This window comes from Pyrus communis, chromosome 14 (genome assembly GCF_041283825.1).
Source record: "Pyrus communis isolate YQ-2024b chromosome 14, ASM4128382v1, whole genome shotgun sequence".
NCBI classification, from domain to species: Eukaryota; Viridiplantae; Streptophyta; class Magnoliopsida; order Rosales; family Rosaceae; genus Pyrus; species Pyrus communis.
In genome coordinates, this window is record NC_142578.1 from 892,045 (window position 1) to 908,186 (window position 16,142).

Consider the following 16,142-nt stretch of genomic DNA (forward strand, 5'->3'; position numbering starts at 1 on the left):
TCACATAGATACAATTGAAATTTTGCAAGATGATTGGACAATATAGTAGATGCCGACTGGATCAAATCTGTTGGGCAAGTGAAACATTAGGTTAATAACAAGAATGCAAGGTAAGACATCCGTACATTAAATCTGCAGAAGAGAGAGAGGTATGCAATATGTTGTTTGTCTCTGGTAACAGGTAAGTAAGTAATATCTAAGCATGGCATGACATGGGGAATGGTGTTGCATGCAATATGGTGTGGGGTGGAAGCATGGATGTGTCAACATACTATTTAAGCAAATCTGGTTCCATATTAGAGATTTCAGAGTGATAAAAAAGCGATGCACTATTAGTAATCACACTAATAATCAGGTTAGTTAGGGTTTTATCTCAAAGTATCTCAATACATTTCGTACAGTAAAACAACTCATCACGTATGTTTTTTTGTATCTGGTTTCTGATGTATAATTCTTACATTATTCAACATAACCAGCGATGAACTAACAAGGTGCCAAAGTTTCAACATGATCTAATCTTATTTAGAGATTTTAGAAAGACGAACCAACTATGTACTATTGATAATCATTCTTATTAATTAGCCCATCAAGTTAGATTATTATTTAAAAATATCCCAATACAATAGTGTAATAAAATAAAATAAATTTAAATTCCTTGTATTTGTATGTTGTGTTTAGAGATTTTCGACCTGAGATTCTATTGGTTATTCAACATGATGAACCTTATAATATGTAATACGTATAGACAAGAGATGGGTGTGAGATTAATTAAGGGGCAGAGAGAGAGGGCAGGCAAGGCAGGCAGGCAGGCAGTTCGGATTGAGAATAAGTGTGAAAGGCACGAGACGTGAAGAGAACAATAAATGAGAGGGGGTAAAGAAACAAGGGTGATGAGGCTTATGATAACCCTCATGATCGTCACGTCGTTTTTCAGTTCCTACTCCCGATGTCCCTCCCAGAATTCCACGCTTCCCTTTCCCTCATCTTCCTTCCACACACTACTGACCTCCTGCTCCCCTCTTCTCTCTCTCTCTCTTCCTCCCTCTCTCTGCTTTTTTTTTTCCTTTGTCCCAGTCCTCCTCCACATGACTCTCTCTCTCTCTCTCTCTCTCTCTCTCATACAACACATGCAATGACACGCTAGTCTCTATATACTTGCATGAAATGAGTTTATTACTATATAACATTTCAGTCTAACAATAAATTCTCACCTATAACGCTACAATGTCAATAAACTTATATAAGTTGTTCTTCTTCAAGAATAGTTCTCTCATTCTAAATTAAAATAACAATAATGTATTGTGCAAAGGGCGCCAAGTCAACCTCATTTCTTGGCTCACTTTCTTGTTCTGTATTCAACCAACACCATAATACTCTTCACTCTTTTTGAATTCCATATAATAGTGTGATATATAGCTAGTGATCAATCCCCATCTCTGAATGTCTGAAACTCAAAAGTTACATCACTACTATTTCAGCTCAACTAACCCATTTGCCAAAAAACCCTCTCTCTCTCTCTCTCTCTCTCTCTCTCTCTCTCTCTCTCTCTCTCTCTCTCTCTCTCTCTCTCTAATATAGAGCATCAACATATACTAAATAAAACCCGCTCTACTATACCTATATGAGGCAGCTAGGCAGCACCCTATCTTAACCCCATCTCCCTATTTTCTCCATGCCCCCCAACACTACTCTTGCACCATTCCAATCTCCCTTGCATTCTTCCACAACATTCCCATATTTCTAATTCCACTACCACCATCATATTCGACAACTCACATTACCTCAAATGGAAACAATTCACTTTTCATAAATCCTACTCCTCTTGTTCTTGTTTTTGTTATTATTGTAACTCTTTAGGCCATTACATACGGAGAGAGTGAGAGAGAGGGACAGTCACACCGAAACCCTAGGTTGACCAAAATGTGGATGATGGGTTACAATGACGGTGGCCATGGCGATTTCAACATGCCGGATTCTTTCAATGGACGGAAGCTCCGCCCTCTCGTTCCGAGGCCACTTCCATCTGTAAACAACACAGTTTCTTCAACCATCACAACTCCTCCTTGTCTAAACCGATCAGCAATTCATGGCTCTCACGATTTTTTTCCGCAGTATCACCAACTCGCCGGTATTATATATAAACTAGCTACCTTTCTACCGGAAGTAGTGGTCAACATTGACGGTTATTGAGGAGCTAATCTCACATAATCCTCTTCTATTTGTATAAGAAAAAGAAAAAACTACCTTGCTAGCTTATCTTTCTTTTTGATCTATTTCTGTCTTTTAATTTCTATTTAATTATCGTGTGTTTTTATGTACATACAGCTATGGCTGAACAAAACAAGAGATCGGAGTTTCTCAACACGCCCCAGGTTGTGGTGAGCTCAAGATGGAACCCTACGCCGGAGCAGTTGAGGGCTCTTGAAGAATTATACAGACGAGGGACTCGAACACCGTCCGCGGAGCAGATTCAGCACATCACCGCTCAGCTTCGGAAATATGGAAAGATAGAGGGGAAGAATGTGTTCTATTGGTTCCAAAACCACAAGGCCAGAGAAAGGCAGAAACGTCGCCGTCAAATGGAATCATCTGCCCTCTCTGCAGATCACGACCAGCCACTGCAAATATCAATGACGTCTGCAGATAATCAAAAGAAAGAAGAATCATTAGGTACTCATCATTAATCATGTAACTGAACTTACATACAATAATTATACTATTGTAAATTCACTGCTTTACTTTTATATGTTTGTTTTTGTTTCTCTTTTGAGAAAGAAAGTAGTTAATTATTTTGAGATGTTTATACATTAAAAAGTTTTGCGTGGCCTTTTCAGTTAATTCAAATGCTATTAGCACTCTAAAATAGTCATACTACACTCATCTCTTCTTTAAATTTATCATTGGAGAGGATTGCAAATGACATTTTGGGAGTGAAAATAAATACCAGTCTCAGTCCATTTGGTTCTTAATTTCTTGTTTACTAGGGATGTTCTTTTTCAATTAATTTATCCGTATGTGTGTGTGTATATATATATATATATATATAGGGAATTATTATTGGCACTTCAAAAATCTCATTCTACACTTCAAACTTTCTATACATTTGTGAGGAGTGTAGAATGAAATTTTTGTAGTGCCAATAACACTTTCCTATATATATATATATATATATATATATGTATGTATGTATACTTTGTGGTTTGGGAATTGAAAGATATGTACAAATGCTGGTTGTAAAGTCGTTTTTTTTTTTTTTTTTTTTTTTCTTTATGTCTGTATATTATAGGGGCAGGTAGGACAGGGTTTGAAGTTGAAGAGACCAAGAATTGGGCACCCTTTACAAACTGCAGTACTACTACTCTTGCTGAGGTCTATTTCAATTCTTCACTACTCTCAATCTTCATAACTTGCTTTTATCAATCAATCAATTCATCTGTCTATCTCTCTTTCTTTCTTCATATATAGATTAGAGAGTACTAGGTAGGTAGCTATATATATGGTCTCCTTTATCTACTACGTACTAAGAATTCCTCAAATCAAAAGCCTCTAAAAAGTAGTCTTATAATGATTAGTAACTAAGATGCAATTAGACCAGAACTAGGTGATAATTTGCATATGATTATTTATAGAATATTCATTATTTGAAAGCAATATGTGTATAATGGTACTAACTACTGAGAAAGATATGTACACCCTTTGTATTGTATGTATAATTATAAGGAAGCAAGCTAGTAATAACAAAAGCTTTGTTTGTTGGGAAATGAAAAGGGTCTAAAAGCTGCATTCCTTCCTTTCTGTCGGGGCTGCTGTTATGAAACTTACCTAGGGTTTGGGGTCTTGTGCTTTGCTTATTCATGTCATTTGGTCACAGACCACACGGATTCTATGGAAATGACTGAATGAGCACCAAGATGGTTGTAAAATGACAATGCTAACTCTACCCAAACAATATGACCCCCCCCCCTCCCCCCCCCCCCCCCCCCCCAAAAAAAAAAAACCCCTAACTCTACAGTGTTTGAACGGTTAGAATGAGATCGTCAAAATCCAACTACATAAATTCAGTTGTTCAACATACCGATGTATTATATTGTGGAATTTCAAAAATAAGGATATATCAACCTTGATTTGTTTTTATTTTGGCTTCAATGGTGGTTTCAGAACATTAGTTTGCATGCATGCTATGCCTTTAATGTATGTATTAAAAAAATATAATTTCAAATTGGTTTATTTACATCGATCAACAGGAATCTGTTTCAATACAAAGGGCAGCAAAAGCAAGAATGGCAGCAGCGGAGTGCAGGGCGGATGGATGGATCCAATTCGACGAAGAAGAATTGCAGCAAAGAAGAAACTTTGTAGAAAGGAATGCCACGTGGCAGATGATGCAGTTGTCTTGTCCTTCTCACCCTCACCCTCCCACCCACCTCATAAACACCCCTCCTACTTGTGCTAGTACGACAACCAGATCTAGGGCAGCAGCTACAGGAAGAACAATGGACCAAAGTCTCATTAAGTCTCATGATCTCAGCATCTTTATAGCACCCTACGCATCAGAAACTGGTTTCAACATTGAGCAAGATCATGGATGTGAGGAATCTCAAACCCTTCAACTCTTTCCGCTTCGAAGCGGTCATGCCAATACCAATGAATTAAGCATTAGCGAAAAGGATCATGCGGAGCTATCGGCTAGCTTCAGTGCTCATCCTTACCCCTTTTTTGAGTTCCTTCCATTAAAGAATTAATTATAACTAATTATTATGAAACCACTTAATTAATTTGCTTTATATGATCATGAATTAATGTAAGATGATGGTACGGTTACTGGGAGGCGTTTAGATTTTGTTAATTTGTTGGAAAATGGAGGACTGTTAGTTTTTTAATTAAGAAGTTGTTGATGTTACATTTCAGGGGGACTTGTATAAGCGCCATTGTATTGTATGAATGTGTGTGGATATCGAAGAAGGTTGCCTTAAAATGCATCTGGACCATGTTGGTTGAATTAATGCAAATTAACATTAAAGCACATTGCAAGCTTCGACAAGAGAAAAAGTACATTGCAGAGGTTTAATGTCGATCTACACAGATAGACCTTGTTTAAGTAATAGCTGTGGATGTGTACGTGATTGAGAATAACTAACATCGCACAGGTGTATAGGGACATCATGTATTAATAGTATAACAATATGCGTAAATTGTAATTTTTAGATGTATCATTAGTACGAAACATTAAAATAACAGTGTATTTGTGTAATGTGAGTTGTACATGATTGTATTTGTATTCATATATAAGAGAGAGAGAGAGAGAGAGAGAGAGAGAGAGAGAGAGAGAGGGAGAGAGAAGCATATGGGTCCTCGACTGTAGGGATTCGATATAACTGGATGATGGATGCATGGGAGAGAGTATGATGTTGATATGAGGAATCAGAGATCGAACTAATTAATTATTTCAGATGAGAGTGAAAGACTTGATGTTGAAGTGACCAAGAATATAGGTTTGGGAGCAGTTTTGTTCTTTTGTTACAAAAATTAATATTTGCCTACTATTTTGAAAACTAATCCCGCATTTTCCCTTGACCAAAAGAAACAAAAAAAACAAAAAAAACAAAAAACTTCAGAAAAGAAAAAAGACAGAAAAAACAAAATTTTAGAAGAAACCCTAGAGCTTTTCAAACCAAAACCTTTCTAAGTTTACCTACACAATTGTCACTTAGTATTGTACTTATAAGTGAGAGGTCTTAGATTTAGTTATCGCCAAAGAAAATTTTGAATCATAATTATTATGGATAACTCATTGTGAGGCTTAACCCACTCCCCACTCCTTATTGTGAATAATATCGTGTATATTCAAAAAAAGAAAGAAAAAGTTTACATACACAATTTATTCATTTTTTTTCTTGTCTATAATTTATATATCCAGCAATCAGTCCATGTATAAAAAGTAAATAAATCATGCATGAAATAATTAAGATATAAATAGAAAAATTTGGAAGAGTATTGTAAACAAAAGAGTGTTCATAAATCCCTCATATACCTAAGCTAATATTTTTTTGGAGGTGTCACTTAGTATCACGGTCTAATGATATTTCTCTTCACTTGTATGTGAGAGGTCTTAGGTTTGATTCTCGCCAAATGCGAATTTGAACCACATTATTGCTAGCATATTATGAGGCTGAGCCCTTCTCCCTTTTAGTGTAGATAATATCGTTTGTTCAAAACAAAACAAAAAAATTTGGAGATGATACCTAAGCTAGCATTTAAAATGAAAAAAAGTGGTCCAAATTCTGAATCTTTAGAAAGTAATGTGTGTAATTGTCTTCCCGCAGACCTTATCATATATGAAATCCTAGTCTTGATAAATTAATAGGAGCACATATACAACAATATTAAACAGGTAATGTATCTAATCCCTCTAACCCTGACCCCTCTTGAAAACAAAAGGAAAAATTACAAGAAAAAAAGCTGACATGTAAGTCAGGATGCACTAATTTGAAAATCAAAAGCCAAATAAGCTAAAGAAAATCCGAATGGAGTGAAGCTAAACCACCGACGGAAGTGAATCATGCCACACCAAGGTTTAGGAAGTCGAGCTCATTTTTGCAAAGCTATCCGCAATTAAACACGAAGGCAAAGTTAGTTATGGTTTGTTTCATCAATCACCATCATGGATGGATGGATGAATGGATTGATGGATGGGTGGATAAATGATTTTCTTTCTGTGTATATATACGGAGCATGAAAACTTACCCCGATAGGTCAAAGGACTCTCGAGGTCAGGTTTCTTGTGATGATCATGTACATATTGAGAATGTTGTTCCCTTCAGATCCAACCTGATCAGGGCAGAAACATCTATGTAATGGACAGAGATCCTAGCCGAATCTCACCCCACAGAATCTTAAGGATCCAAAGATCTGAACCATTAAAATTTGATACAATGACTATAAACAGGAGGTCCTTCTAAAAGTGATAATAATTGTAACTGTTTGATCAAATTTTAATGATCTGGATTTCTGGATCCTTAGGATTCGGTGGGAGAGATCCGGCTGGGATCTCTGTCCCTATGTAATGTTGTATTATTGGTTATCTGTCGGGGCTTGTGTAGGTTCAAAAGTTTAGATTAACATGAAATATAGAGATTAACCGTTGAGCTTTGCTCGTTTATGGTCAACGGACGTACGTACGTACTGTGTGGTCGTGAAATAAAACCCTAATAAAACAGTAAAAGTTTACGTCCTGGGGATGGGGGTAAACATCGATCAACTTCCAAAAAAGGACGTGTAAACTTAATTAATTACGGCTTTCAATTATTTACTACGATCAACAGCAGCAGCTGTGGGAATCCATTGAAAAATCCAAAGCAGGTTATAAATTCCAAGTGCTTTGTATCGCGTGTGACTCAGAGAAATTATGAAATAACTATTTGGCTAAAAAGTTGCCTTCTATCTGGATTTAATGTAACCTTCACAACTCACCTTCAAGTTAACGAAATAGAAGGCAAGTATTTAGCCAAATATAATTGTATGAGGCCGTGTCATAATATAAATGATCAATTTTTTTTGTTTTCAAATTTTTAAACAATTGTATTATTATACCGAGTCGTGTTTCTGACATATTTAAAAATCTCTCCAACTGACATACATATGCAATAAACAGTGCTAATCTGTATATCAATAGGTCTAAATAACTCTAATACGCATTAAAGATCCCTAATCATAAATGAAACCAAATTACAACCCTACTTTCTTTTTTAGTAACATTTGACAACAAATGAACTTTTTGAAGGAAGTATTTAGATAGATGGAAGTTGCTATATATAAACGTTGCTTGTATATATCTGGTATATTGTACTACTCGGTCCTATTTAAGTGTCTAAATTAAACCATTGAGAATTTGTTTATTTGAAAAAAAAAAATTGCATCCTTTTATTTCAAGGGAGTTGCTATCCACAAACATTTTCTTATCTCTAGCACACTCCTTGTTAATTTATGTCTTTTAATCTTCTTCTATTGTTTTGATCTAAAGGCAGAAAATTGAAAGGTGTCTGACCATTACTTAGCACCCTCCAAGGTTTATCAAGATATTTAATCATTATAAGAGCAATTAGAGAGAGATCAACCAAGATAATAAACTAAGAGCGACAAGTAAAATGGGAGCTAATCATAAGGTACTTACTTTTTTAGTTTTGCTGGTACTTGACAAGCTAGCTTTAGAAATTAGAAATTTTTAACAGGTGCAGACTTATAGCAGTAGTAGTACGTAGAATCTCATCGATGTGCTTTTGCTTGACAAAGAGAGAAAGATGGATGAGATATTTACATGCATAAATATATATATATATATATATTAATAATATTTGGTTCCTCTTCCTCCTCGGCAATAAGCGTCGTCCTTTTTGAAAACAGGGTTAATTTCTTGCTCGCCATTTAGCACCCTTTTCATTGTTTGACACCCTGTGTCGGTACTTTTTACAGTCTCTGCGCCTCATCGCTTAACCATTTGCAGACACATGAGATTTCTCACACATATATTTACATGCATTTCATGTTCTCTCTTTCGTGCATGCAATGATCTGCTTCCTTTTTCTCTCATACCTTGAAATTAGGAGTGTATATAATGATACCCCTTTTGCAGTTTTCACAGTTTAGTGTTAGAAGGAGAAGGATTCTCTCCCCTCTTTTTTTTCCTTTCCTTCCCTCCCCTTCTATTTAAATGGTCGCGGTTAAGTCACATCAACATCTTACATTAATTTGTTATAGAAAGAGAAAGACAAAATAAAGAGTGTGAGAAGAAGGGATGGAAAGGGATAGAAAAAGGAGGGAAGTTAATCCTAGTCTGTTAGGCAAATGCAAGTGCAGCTTCACATTACTCTCTCATAAATATTTTTCTGTCCAGAGGGGGAAAGTCAGATTCCTATAAGAAACCAATTAATCCACAGTTTTAATATAATAAACTTTGAAATTCAACACAAGTATATGTTATAAAATTTATAAGTAGCTACTAATATACAGTGGTTGATTCAGGATTTGAACTTTAGATGTTTCAATGTTAATGTCCAAATTTTGTAGATATAAACATAGCACAAAGCATGCAAACAAATTTCGGTTTATTCTTCGATGCATTTCATCGACACTTGGTGAACTTGTTCTCGTTAGGCGAACCATGTTGTTCGTATGTCAACAGATATTGAAATTTTTCATAGCAATCTGATGAGTATAATTGAGAGCATTTGTCGAGTGTTGTCGATGAAACCTACCGAGTGATGCTGAGATATGCTTAGATAACTTTATATCCAACACTTGATACATACAAAAGGGACTCGTATCCCCAGAGGACCTTCACATACTTGTTTCCTGGCCTTAGGGTGGTTCTCAAACCACCTGGGTTCCAATGTACATCCACCCTTGTCGGAATCTATATATATATATATATATATATATATATATATATATATATATGAAGCCTTTAAGGAAAGGAATTCCCTTTTTTGTTCTTTCTAAAAATGGGGATTAGTTGCGGGTTCCACACCACATTGAACTTTAACGATCCAAACCATCTATTTTTCAAGTTGTACCTCATAGATCATCCTTGCAAAATATTAGTCAAATCGGAAATATTTAAGACATCTAATTGAGTTCAAAAAAATGAACGAATACTTTGTTATATAAAAAACAATGAAATTAAATAGGCAAAGAGTTTCAGATTGAAATGAATTTTTGCAAGGATGATCTATGAATCAAGACTTACAAAATAGACGGTTCGGATCGTTGAAATTCGATGTGGAGTGAACTCCACACCTAATCCCCTTTTTTTTCAAAAAATAAAGATCCCTTTGCATAAAGGGCCTGTAGATAGAGTAAATATAGAATACCAACCAACTACTCTTTGGTTTAGCGATATATTTATAAAGAAACGTCGAATTATACACATGCATGACAACGAAGATAATATTTACGATGAACCTGCACGTTACTTGAATATGTAAAATACTACGTGCATGGACCAAACAGGTCCACGATCCATTTACTCAAATTTATCTGCACAGTGGGACAAACTTATACTAACAATCATTCAACGAATATAACTAAGACCGTGTGTAATATGTGTGTGTGGAAGACTCTCTGTCATTACATATTTTGCCGACACGTACCAAACCGTTCTATTTAACTCTCCTTTTGGACCTTTCCCTTCACGATAAAATGGCAATTTATCAAATGCATTGGTAGAGCTATCGACACAAAAGATTGTCCTTGATTTGGCAGTATATGCAGGCAAAGCTTTTTGCCCTATCTTGCATGCACAAGCTAAATGGTCCCCTAGCTATGTATTCACACAGGTGTATGGTATCTCATCATGCATACTAAGTCACAATCATATAGGTATGCTTTTGTGCATGTGTTAGTGGCCCACTTGAGAGAGTAATATTCGATACACGGTATTAGGTCATCTCGTTCACACACAATACAATCAAATAAATTTTAGAGTATTCTAACACAAAAAGGTTTCAAGTTCTTATAAAAGATGCCCTAAAAATGACGCGATCTGAATATCCTTACACAAGTTTTTCTTCTGTTTCAAACCAAAAATACGTTGTTGAATATTGGTAGTTGGTTAAACAAGATGTGACAACCCCTTCTCCCAACAAAGAATGAAAGATAAAGCTAGCCTCCTGTGCCTGTTATATAAATATCTACCATATGGAGTTTGAAGGAAAAAGAAAACAGAATTAAAATGTACGTCGGTAGCAGAGAATTGACTGAGGCTGGTAATTACTGGTAAGAAATCAGCAAGAAGGCTGGGTAGCCGCAGGAGGAGATATTGACAATACCTGGATGTGCTTAGACAAGATATATACGTGGGACGGTGGGAGGGACAGTGAGACCACAAGTTTTTGCCTTATTTGGTTAAATTATTTTTCACCATGTTTTCACTATTTCCTTTCTTATAAACGACTTATGAGGTTGTCTTCTTCTCTCTACACAGACGACTAGTCTGCTTCTCTCTGCTCCATCTGACACTCAATATTCGAATATCTTCATGAAAGTTTCGACCTATTTTATTTATTATTTCTTTTTCCATTGAACTTTCCATGTGAATGTTTATTGTTGCCGGTTCCAAATCCCAATAAAGAAGTGAAGGAGGGCCTCAAATAGTCGACAATCGGTTTTTCCTTGTCACGTCGAATCCTTATGATAATGAATTCTATATAAAATTACATTTTAAAATACATACAACTGATCCACTTAGAGAAATAACGCTTTATTGTTATTGTTGTATTTCTTTTTCCCATGCTTTGTTTCCAGCCATGGTTACATTCAAGGATTTTGAACCGTGAATCTATCCTATTCATGTCCATCACTCTACGCATCTTCACCGTTAGCTAATCCCAGTAGCTTCAACCACTTTATCTCTGTTTGGCCCAACAAAAAAAAAAATTGAAAAAAAATTGTTTCTTTCCTTAAATTCTCCCCCGAGTGTCAAATATTTATCTTTTACGTACGAAGAAATTCACAATTTCGTGTTATTTGTTCTTGAATTTGAGCTTATAGATATTAAATTAGTGCGAGAATGGGAGAAAATTTGAGTCACGTTGTCATGGTAGCTCTACCAACAAGATAATGAAACAGAAGTATATCAAATTATCCAAATAATATGAATAATATGTCAATAGTGACTTAACATGTCGAAATGTTTGTCGATATATAGTGGTCAGACTACAACTAGCTGAGCAGTCGACGTTACCCAAAATTTTCTCCTACAACGGAAATGCCATCCTAGATCATCCCTCCAGCCCTGGTATAGCCCAAACTCACAGAGCAACAAAAAAGCTCCGAAACTTAAAACACTGAGCCCAGCGAGAATCCACCTGGCCCACCCACATATCTAGTTCAAGAATTTGGGCCTATTTCTATAAAAATTAAGTTATTTGGTTGTGACAGGGCCCATGATCGCATGTCTGAATCTAAACACGTTCTCGTGGACAAAATGCAAAATTACATCCTCTCATTCATGCGTATACTATTAACAAATAACAACACATAATGTAAAGCAAGCATGCAAAATGTATTGTGCGTTTGATCATGATCTCAAAGTTAACCATGGCAAGTGGTACAATGGAATAGTATGAACAGTAGTTTCGTAAAAAAACCAAAAAGAGACCCTGGATTCAATATTTTGTTAGATGTGAATCTATTTAATCGTGATCTCAAGTAAATTGCAATATTCTGAATCTAAAAAAGTCGGAATCGGACAACTGAGTTTGGTCACAAGTTATCTCGTATTTTTCATGAAAGGATCATGATGTCAAATTAACGCTCCTTGTCTAATATAAAGTAATTATAATCTTTAAAAAAGGGAAAAATACAAAAGATTAATTAGTCGAGTAAAATAATAGAGTAATCAACTTAGATTAGATCTCTGCAGAGTTCATTATAGGCGACAATAATTCCAACAGAGTCTATTAGACCAATAATGAGAGTTTCGAGGTGGCGCACCAGCAGAGGCTTGCAGCTTCATATTTTTCATTTTTAATGGCTAGTTTAAATATTCTGCATTCATTTTTTGTGGCGAGTTTTTGTAGCTTTTATTATTGATTATTATATGTTAATAATTTTTTTATTTATTTTTTTTTGTTATAAATTTAACATGTATCAAGTACTAATAGATGTCACAAAAATTCTATGCACAAAATAAGTGCAAAAGATTTGATGCATGCAGTTGATTTTTTAAAATTCCTATTGAGGTAAGAGTTGATAGGGGACAAAGATTTATGTACACGCTCAATTTTGCAAACTTGCAAACTTGAGAGTATGCCAATTGGTGAACGCATTACGAATCATGCATTCAAATTCGAATCATGTTTTGTTGTTTTGTCAATATCTAAAGCTAATCATGCACTGTTATGTGCTTAGAGGAAATAAGTGTTATTGTCGTATGACTAAAGGATCGTATTAAAATAGTGAATTCAGCTATGAATAGTAGTTTTTGCTTTTTAAGTGTTATGATTGAATTACCATTTCGTGAAAAAAATGACAAGAAAATCTAACCTGCAACTTTAAATGGGATACCTTTATATGCGAAACAGAAAATGTAAATTTAATATTTATAACACTATTATTACACTAATGTTAATTCGATATACGGAGATCACCCTTTGTGATCTATCTATAACTTCGTCTATATGAGATATTCCAAGTGCAGATAGTCACTGGGAACCATTGTACCAATAGTACCATCACTTTTGTTTATTTTTTCCTAAAGCCTCATGGAGTACCAGTTTGATTCCTCCTACTAGGCTACTGCCATGTGAATGTGTAAAAGTACCACACTATTTAGGCTTCTTTTTTCTTGGATACTGACAAGTTCTCCCCCACTTACCCTCTGACAAAGTTCTTGAAGTTTGAGCAGTTTGTCAGTCACCACTCACTTAACTCTTGCAATTGCAACCTGCCTTGTAGAACCTGCCCCTGTAGATATTTTTTTATGGGACCCGGATTGTCTGACCACATAAAAAGAGGGTATGGAAAGGGTATGGGATGGAGAGAGCAGACAATTCAGATTTTTTTAATGTATCTAAAGAATGAGATCGATACATTATATGTTATAATATAAATGAAGAGAGATTTGTCTTTTTAAGTGTATTTTCATTTTATTTATAACACCTGGTCTCCTACCTTGTTTCTTAGATACACCGAAAAATTTCTTCAACATTGTGATGCATTACCCAGTCCTCTCTCCCCTCTTCCTATTTCCTTGAACAAGTCTTTTCCAAATTGGTTTTTTATCAAAATGATTATTGAGATTGAAATAACTGTTTATTTTGGTCTTTGAAATTTAAAATAAATAGAAGCGGTTCATGAGATTATCCATCGTCAATTATTTTGATCATTCAGTAAAAATTCTCTGTTAATTAAAAGTATTTTTGTTAAATCAACCCCTCCACTTGAATTTATGATTTATTTAATTTAACGGAGATTTAAAGAATGATCATTGACGGTAAACAATATTAAAAACCACTACTATTAATTTTAAATTTTAAAATCCAAAATTTGGAATCATGTTAAAAATCATTTTTAAAAAGACTTCGGAGAGGATCCTTTCACCAAATTATAGGTCCACATTTCAACCTTCTTCGTTTTTTGGGTACAGACATTTCAACCATCTGCATTTGTTCCTCGTTTCAAAAAAAAGTTACCCACCATTCGCTCCCGAGTAATTAGCAGTTACCCTACCATTCCCATTTTACTCTACTTCTACCCCCTTTCCCTTCTCTCTATAAAATCCTTCCCCATCTCCATCAATTTACAGAGAAGGCTTTGCAGAAGCAGAGCAACCCTGTTTTCTTCTCTTATAATCTCCGGATTCTCAGCCATGGCTGCATTGCTGAAGACTAACCTCCCCCTCATGCTCCCCACCCTCCTCTATCTCTACATTTTAGGTATGTATACACATATATCTATATATAAGGTTTATGGCTTAGGGAAGTAATTTTCGCACGAACTGATCTCTCTCTGCACACTCTTGGTTATTACTCGTCCTTGTTTGTTCAAAAGAATCAAACGATAAAACTAAAGAACGAGGGAAATCATTTCTCTATAGTCTGTATTTATCTTTCTCAAACAAAATGTGACTTCGTTTCTTGTGCATTTATTTTTTCATAAACCTAGTTGGTTTTCTAACTTGATGATGTTTTTTGTGTGACCTAAATGCAGTTTCGGTCACCTCCGCCACGACAATAACAATGTACAACAAGTGCACCCACCCGGTGTGGCCAGGCATCCAGCCGAGCGCCGGCCAGCCCATCCTCGCCCGTGGCGGCTTCACCCTCCCACCCAACAAAGCCCACACCCTCCACCTCCCCCCACTCTGGTCCGGCCGCTTCTGGGGCCGCCACGGCTGCACCTTCGATGCCTCCGGCCGCGGCCGCTGCGCAACCGGCGACTGTGGCGGAAACCTCTTCTGCAGCGGCCTAGGCGGCACCCCACCCGCCACCCTAGCCGAAATCACCCTCGGAAACGAACAGGACTTCTACGATGTCAGCCTCGTCGACGGCTACAACCTCGCCATCTCCATCACCCCGTTTAAGGGCTCCGGCAAGTGCAGCTACGCCGGCTGCGTCAGCGATTTGAACATGATGTGCCCTGTCGGCCTCCAAGTCCGCTCCCACGACAACCGCCAGGTGGTGGCGTGCAAGAGCGCTTGCTCTGCTTTCAACTCTCCGAGGTACTGCTGCACCGGCAGCTTCGGCAGCCCTCAGTCGTGCAAGCCGACGGCGTACTCCAAGATCTTCAAGGCGGCGTGCCCCAAGGCTTACTCGTACGCTTACGACGACCCCACCAGCATCGCCACCTGCACTCGCGGGAACTTCTTGGTCACCTTCTGCCCTCACCACCGTTGATCTCATCTCATCCATCTTAATTATTTATTATCACCTGGTAGTTAATTAAGGTTTAATTAATACCGTATTACTGAGTTAATGCTCTGTTAACCTTCAGTTTATGGTTTTGCTTTAGTTGCAGGGTTTAAGGGTATCTGTATTTCTGCTATATTTTAATGTATGGGTGTGATTAGATGGGAAAGTGAGGGTATTTTGGTAAAATGAGTTTTCGCAGTTCTCTCTGACTGGTCTGAGAAGTGCCCCAGTTTCGGTATCCAATAGTCTGCAGACTGCTGCTGATTTTTCTCTCTTTTTTGTGGTCCTTGATTTTGTATATTTATGCTACCCACACGACAATAATTTTCTCAATCACCACTAAACCACACATCTTAACCTAATGACAGATAGGAGAGATTTTTTCATAGAACTGAAAATTCAGGTAGCACTTCACGTGTATTAATTCAAATGAAAAAATAAAATATTTTTTTTACTTATTTTATGAGACGTAGAGTGATATTTTGAAAAATTTCCCCATATCTAGAATTCTAGTATAAAAGATTCAAGTTCTCTGAGACCAAAACACCTAACATCGTGCAAATTTTTTTTGATGTTTTAAAGGTGAGACATGTCCTCAAGTCCTCAAGTGCTCGATAATAATTTAATATAGATTGTCAAATTATTGTAACCTTTGCAGAAGGAACTAAGAATAGGGGTGTGCGCCTACTCTTTTTTACTTTTCGCATATTTTTATTAACTTTTGATCGTCAGATC

The 16,142-nt window shown here is 36.4% G+C and overlaps 2 protein-coding genes across 2 annotated transcripts; both read left to right on the top strand.

Moving 5' to 3' along the window:
- Positions 1 to 1,182: 1,182 nt before the first annotated feature.
- On the top strand, positions 1,183 to 4,975 carry LOC137713820 (WUSCHEL-related homeobox 1). Its single transcript, XM_068453176.2, has 4 exons — positions 1,183 to 2,128; positions 2,326 to 2,670; positions 3,287 to 3,369; positions 4,245 to 4,975. The coding sequence occupies exons 1-4, from the start codon at positions 1,921 to 1,923 to the stop codon at positions 4,740 to 4,742; spliced, it is 1,134 nt and encodes a 377-aa protein (XP_068309277.2). The 5' UTR covers positions 1,183 to 1,920; the 3' UTR covers positions 4,743 to 4,975.
- Positions 4,976 to 14,139: 9,164 nt separating this feature from the next.
- Positions 14,140 to 15,681, top strand: LOC137712812 (thaumatin-like protein). Its single transcript, XM_068451979.2, has 2 exons — positions 14,140 to 14,432; positions 14,707 to 15,681. The coding sequence occupies exons 1-2, from the start codon at positions 14,366 to 14,368 to the stop codon at positions 15,390 to 15,392; spliced, it is 753 nt and encodes a 250-aa protein (XP_068308080.1). The 5' UTR covers positions 14,140 to 14,365; the 3' UTR covers positions 15,393 to 15,681.
- The last annotated feature ends 461 nt before the right edge of the window (positions 15,682 to 16,142 follow it).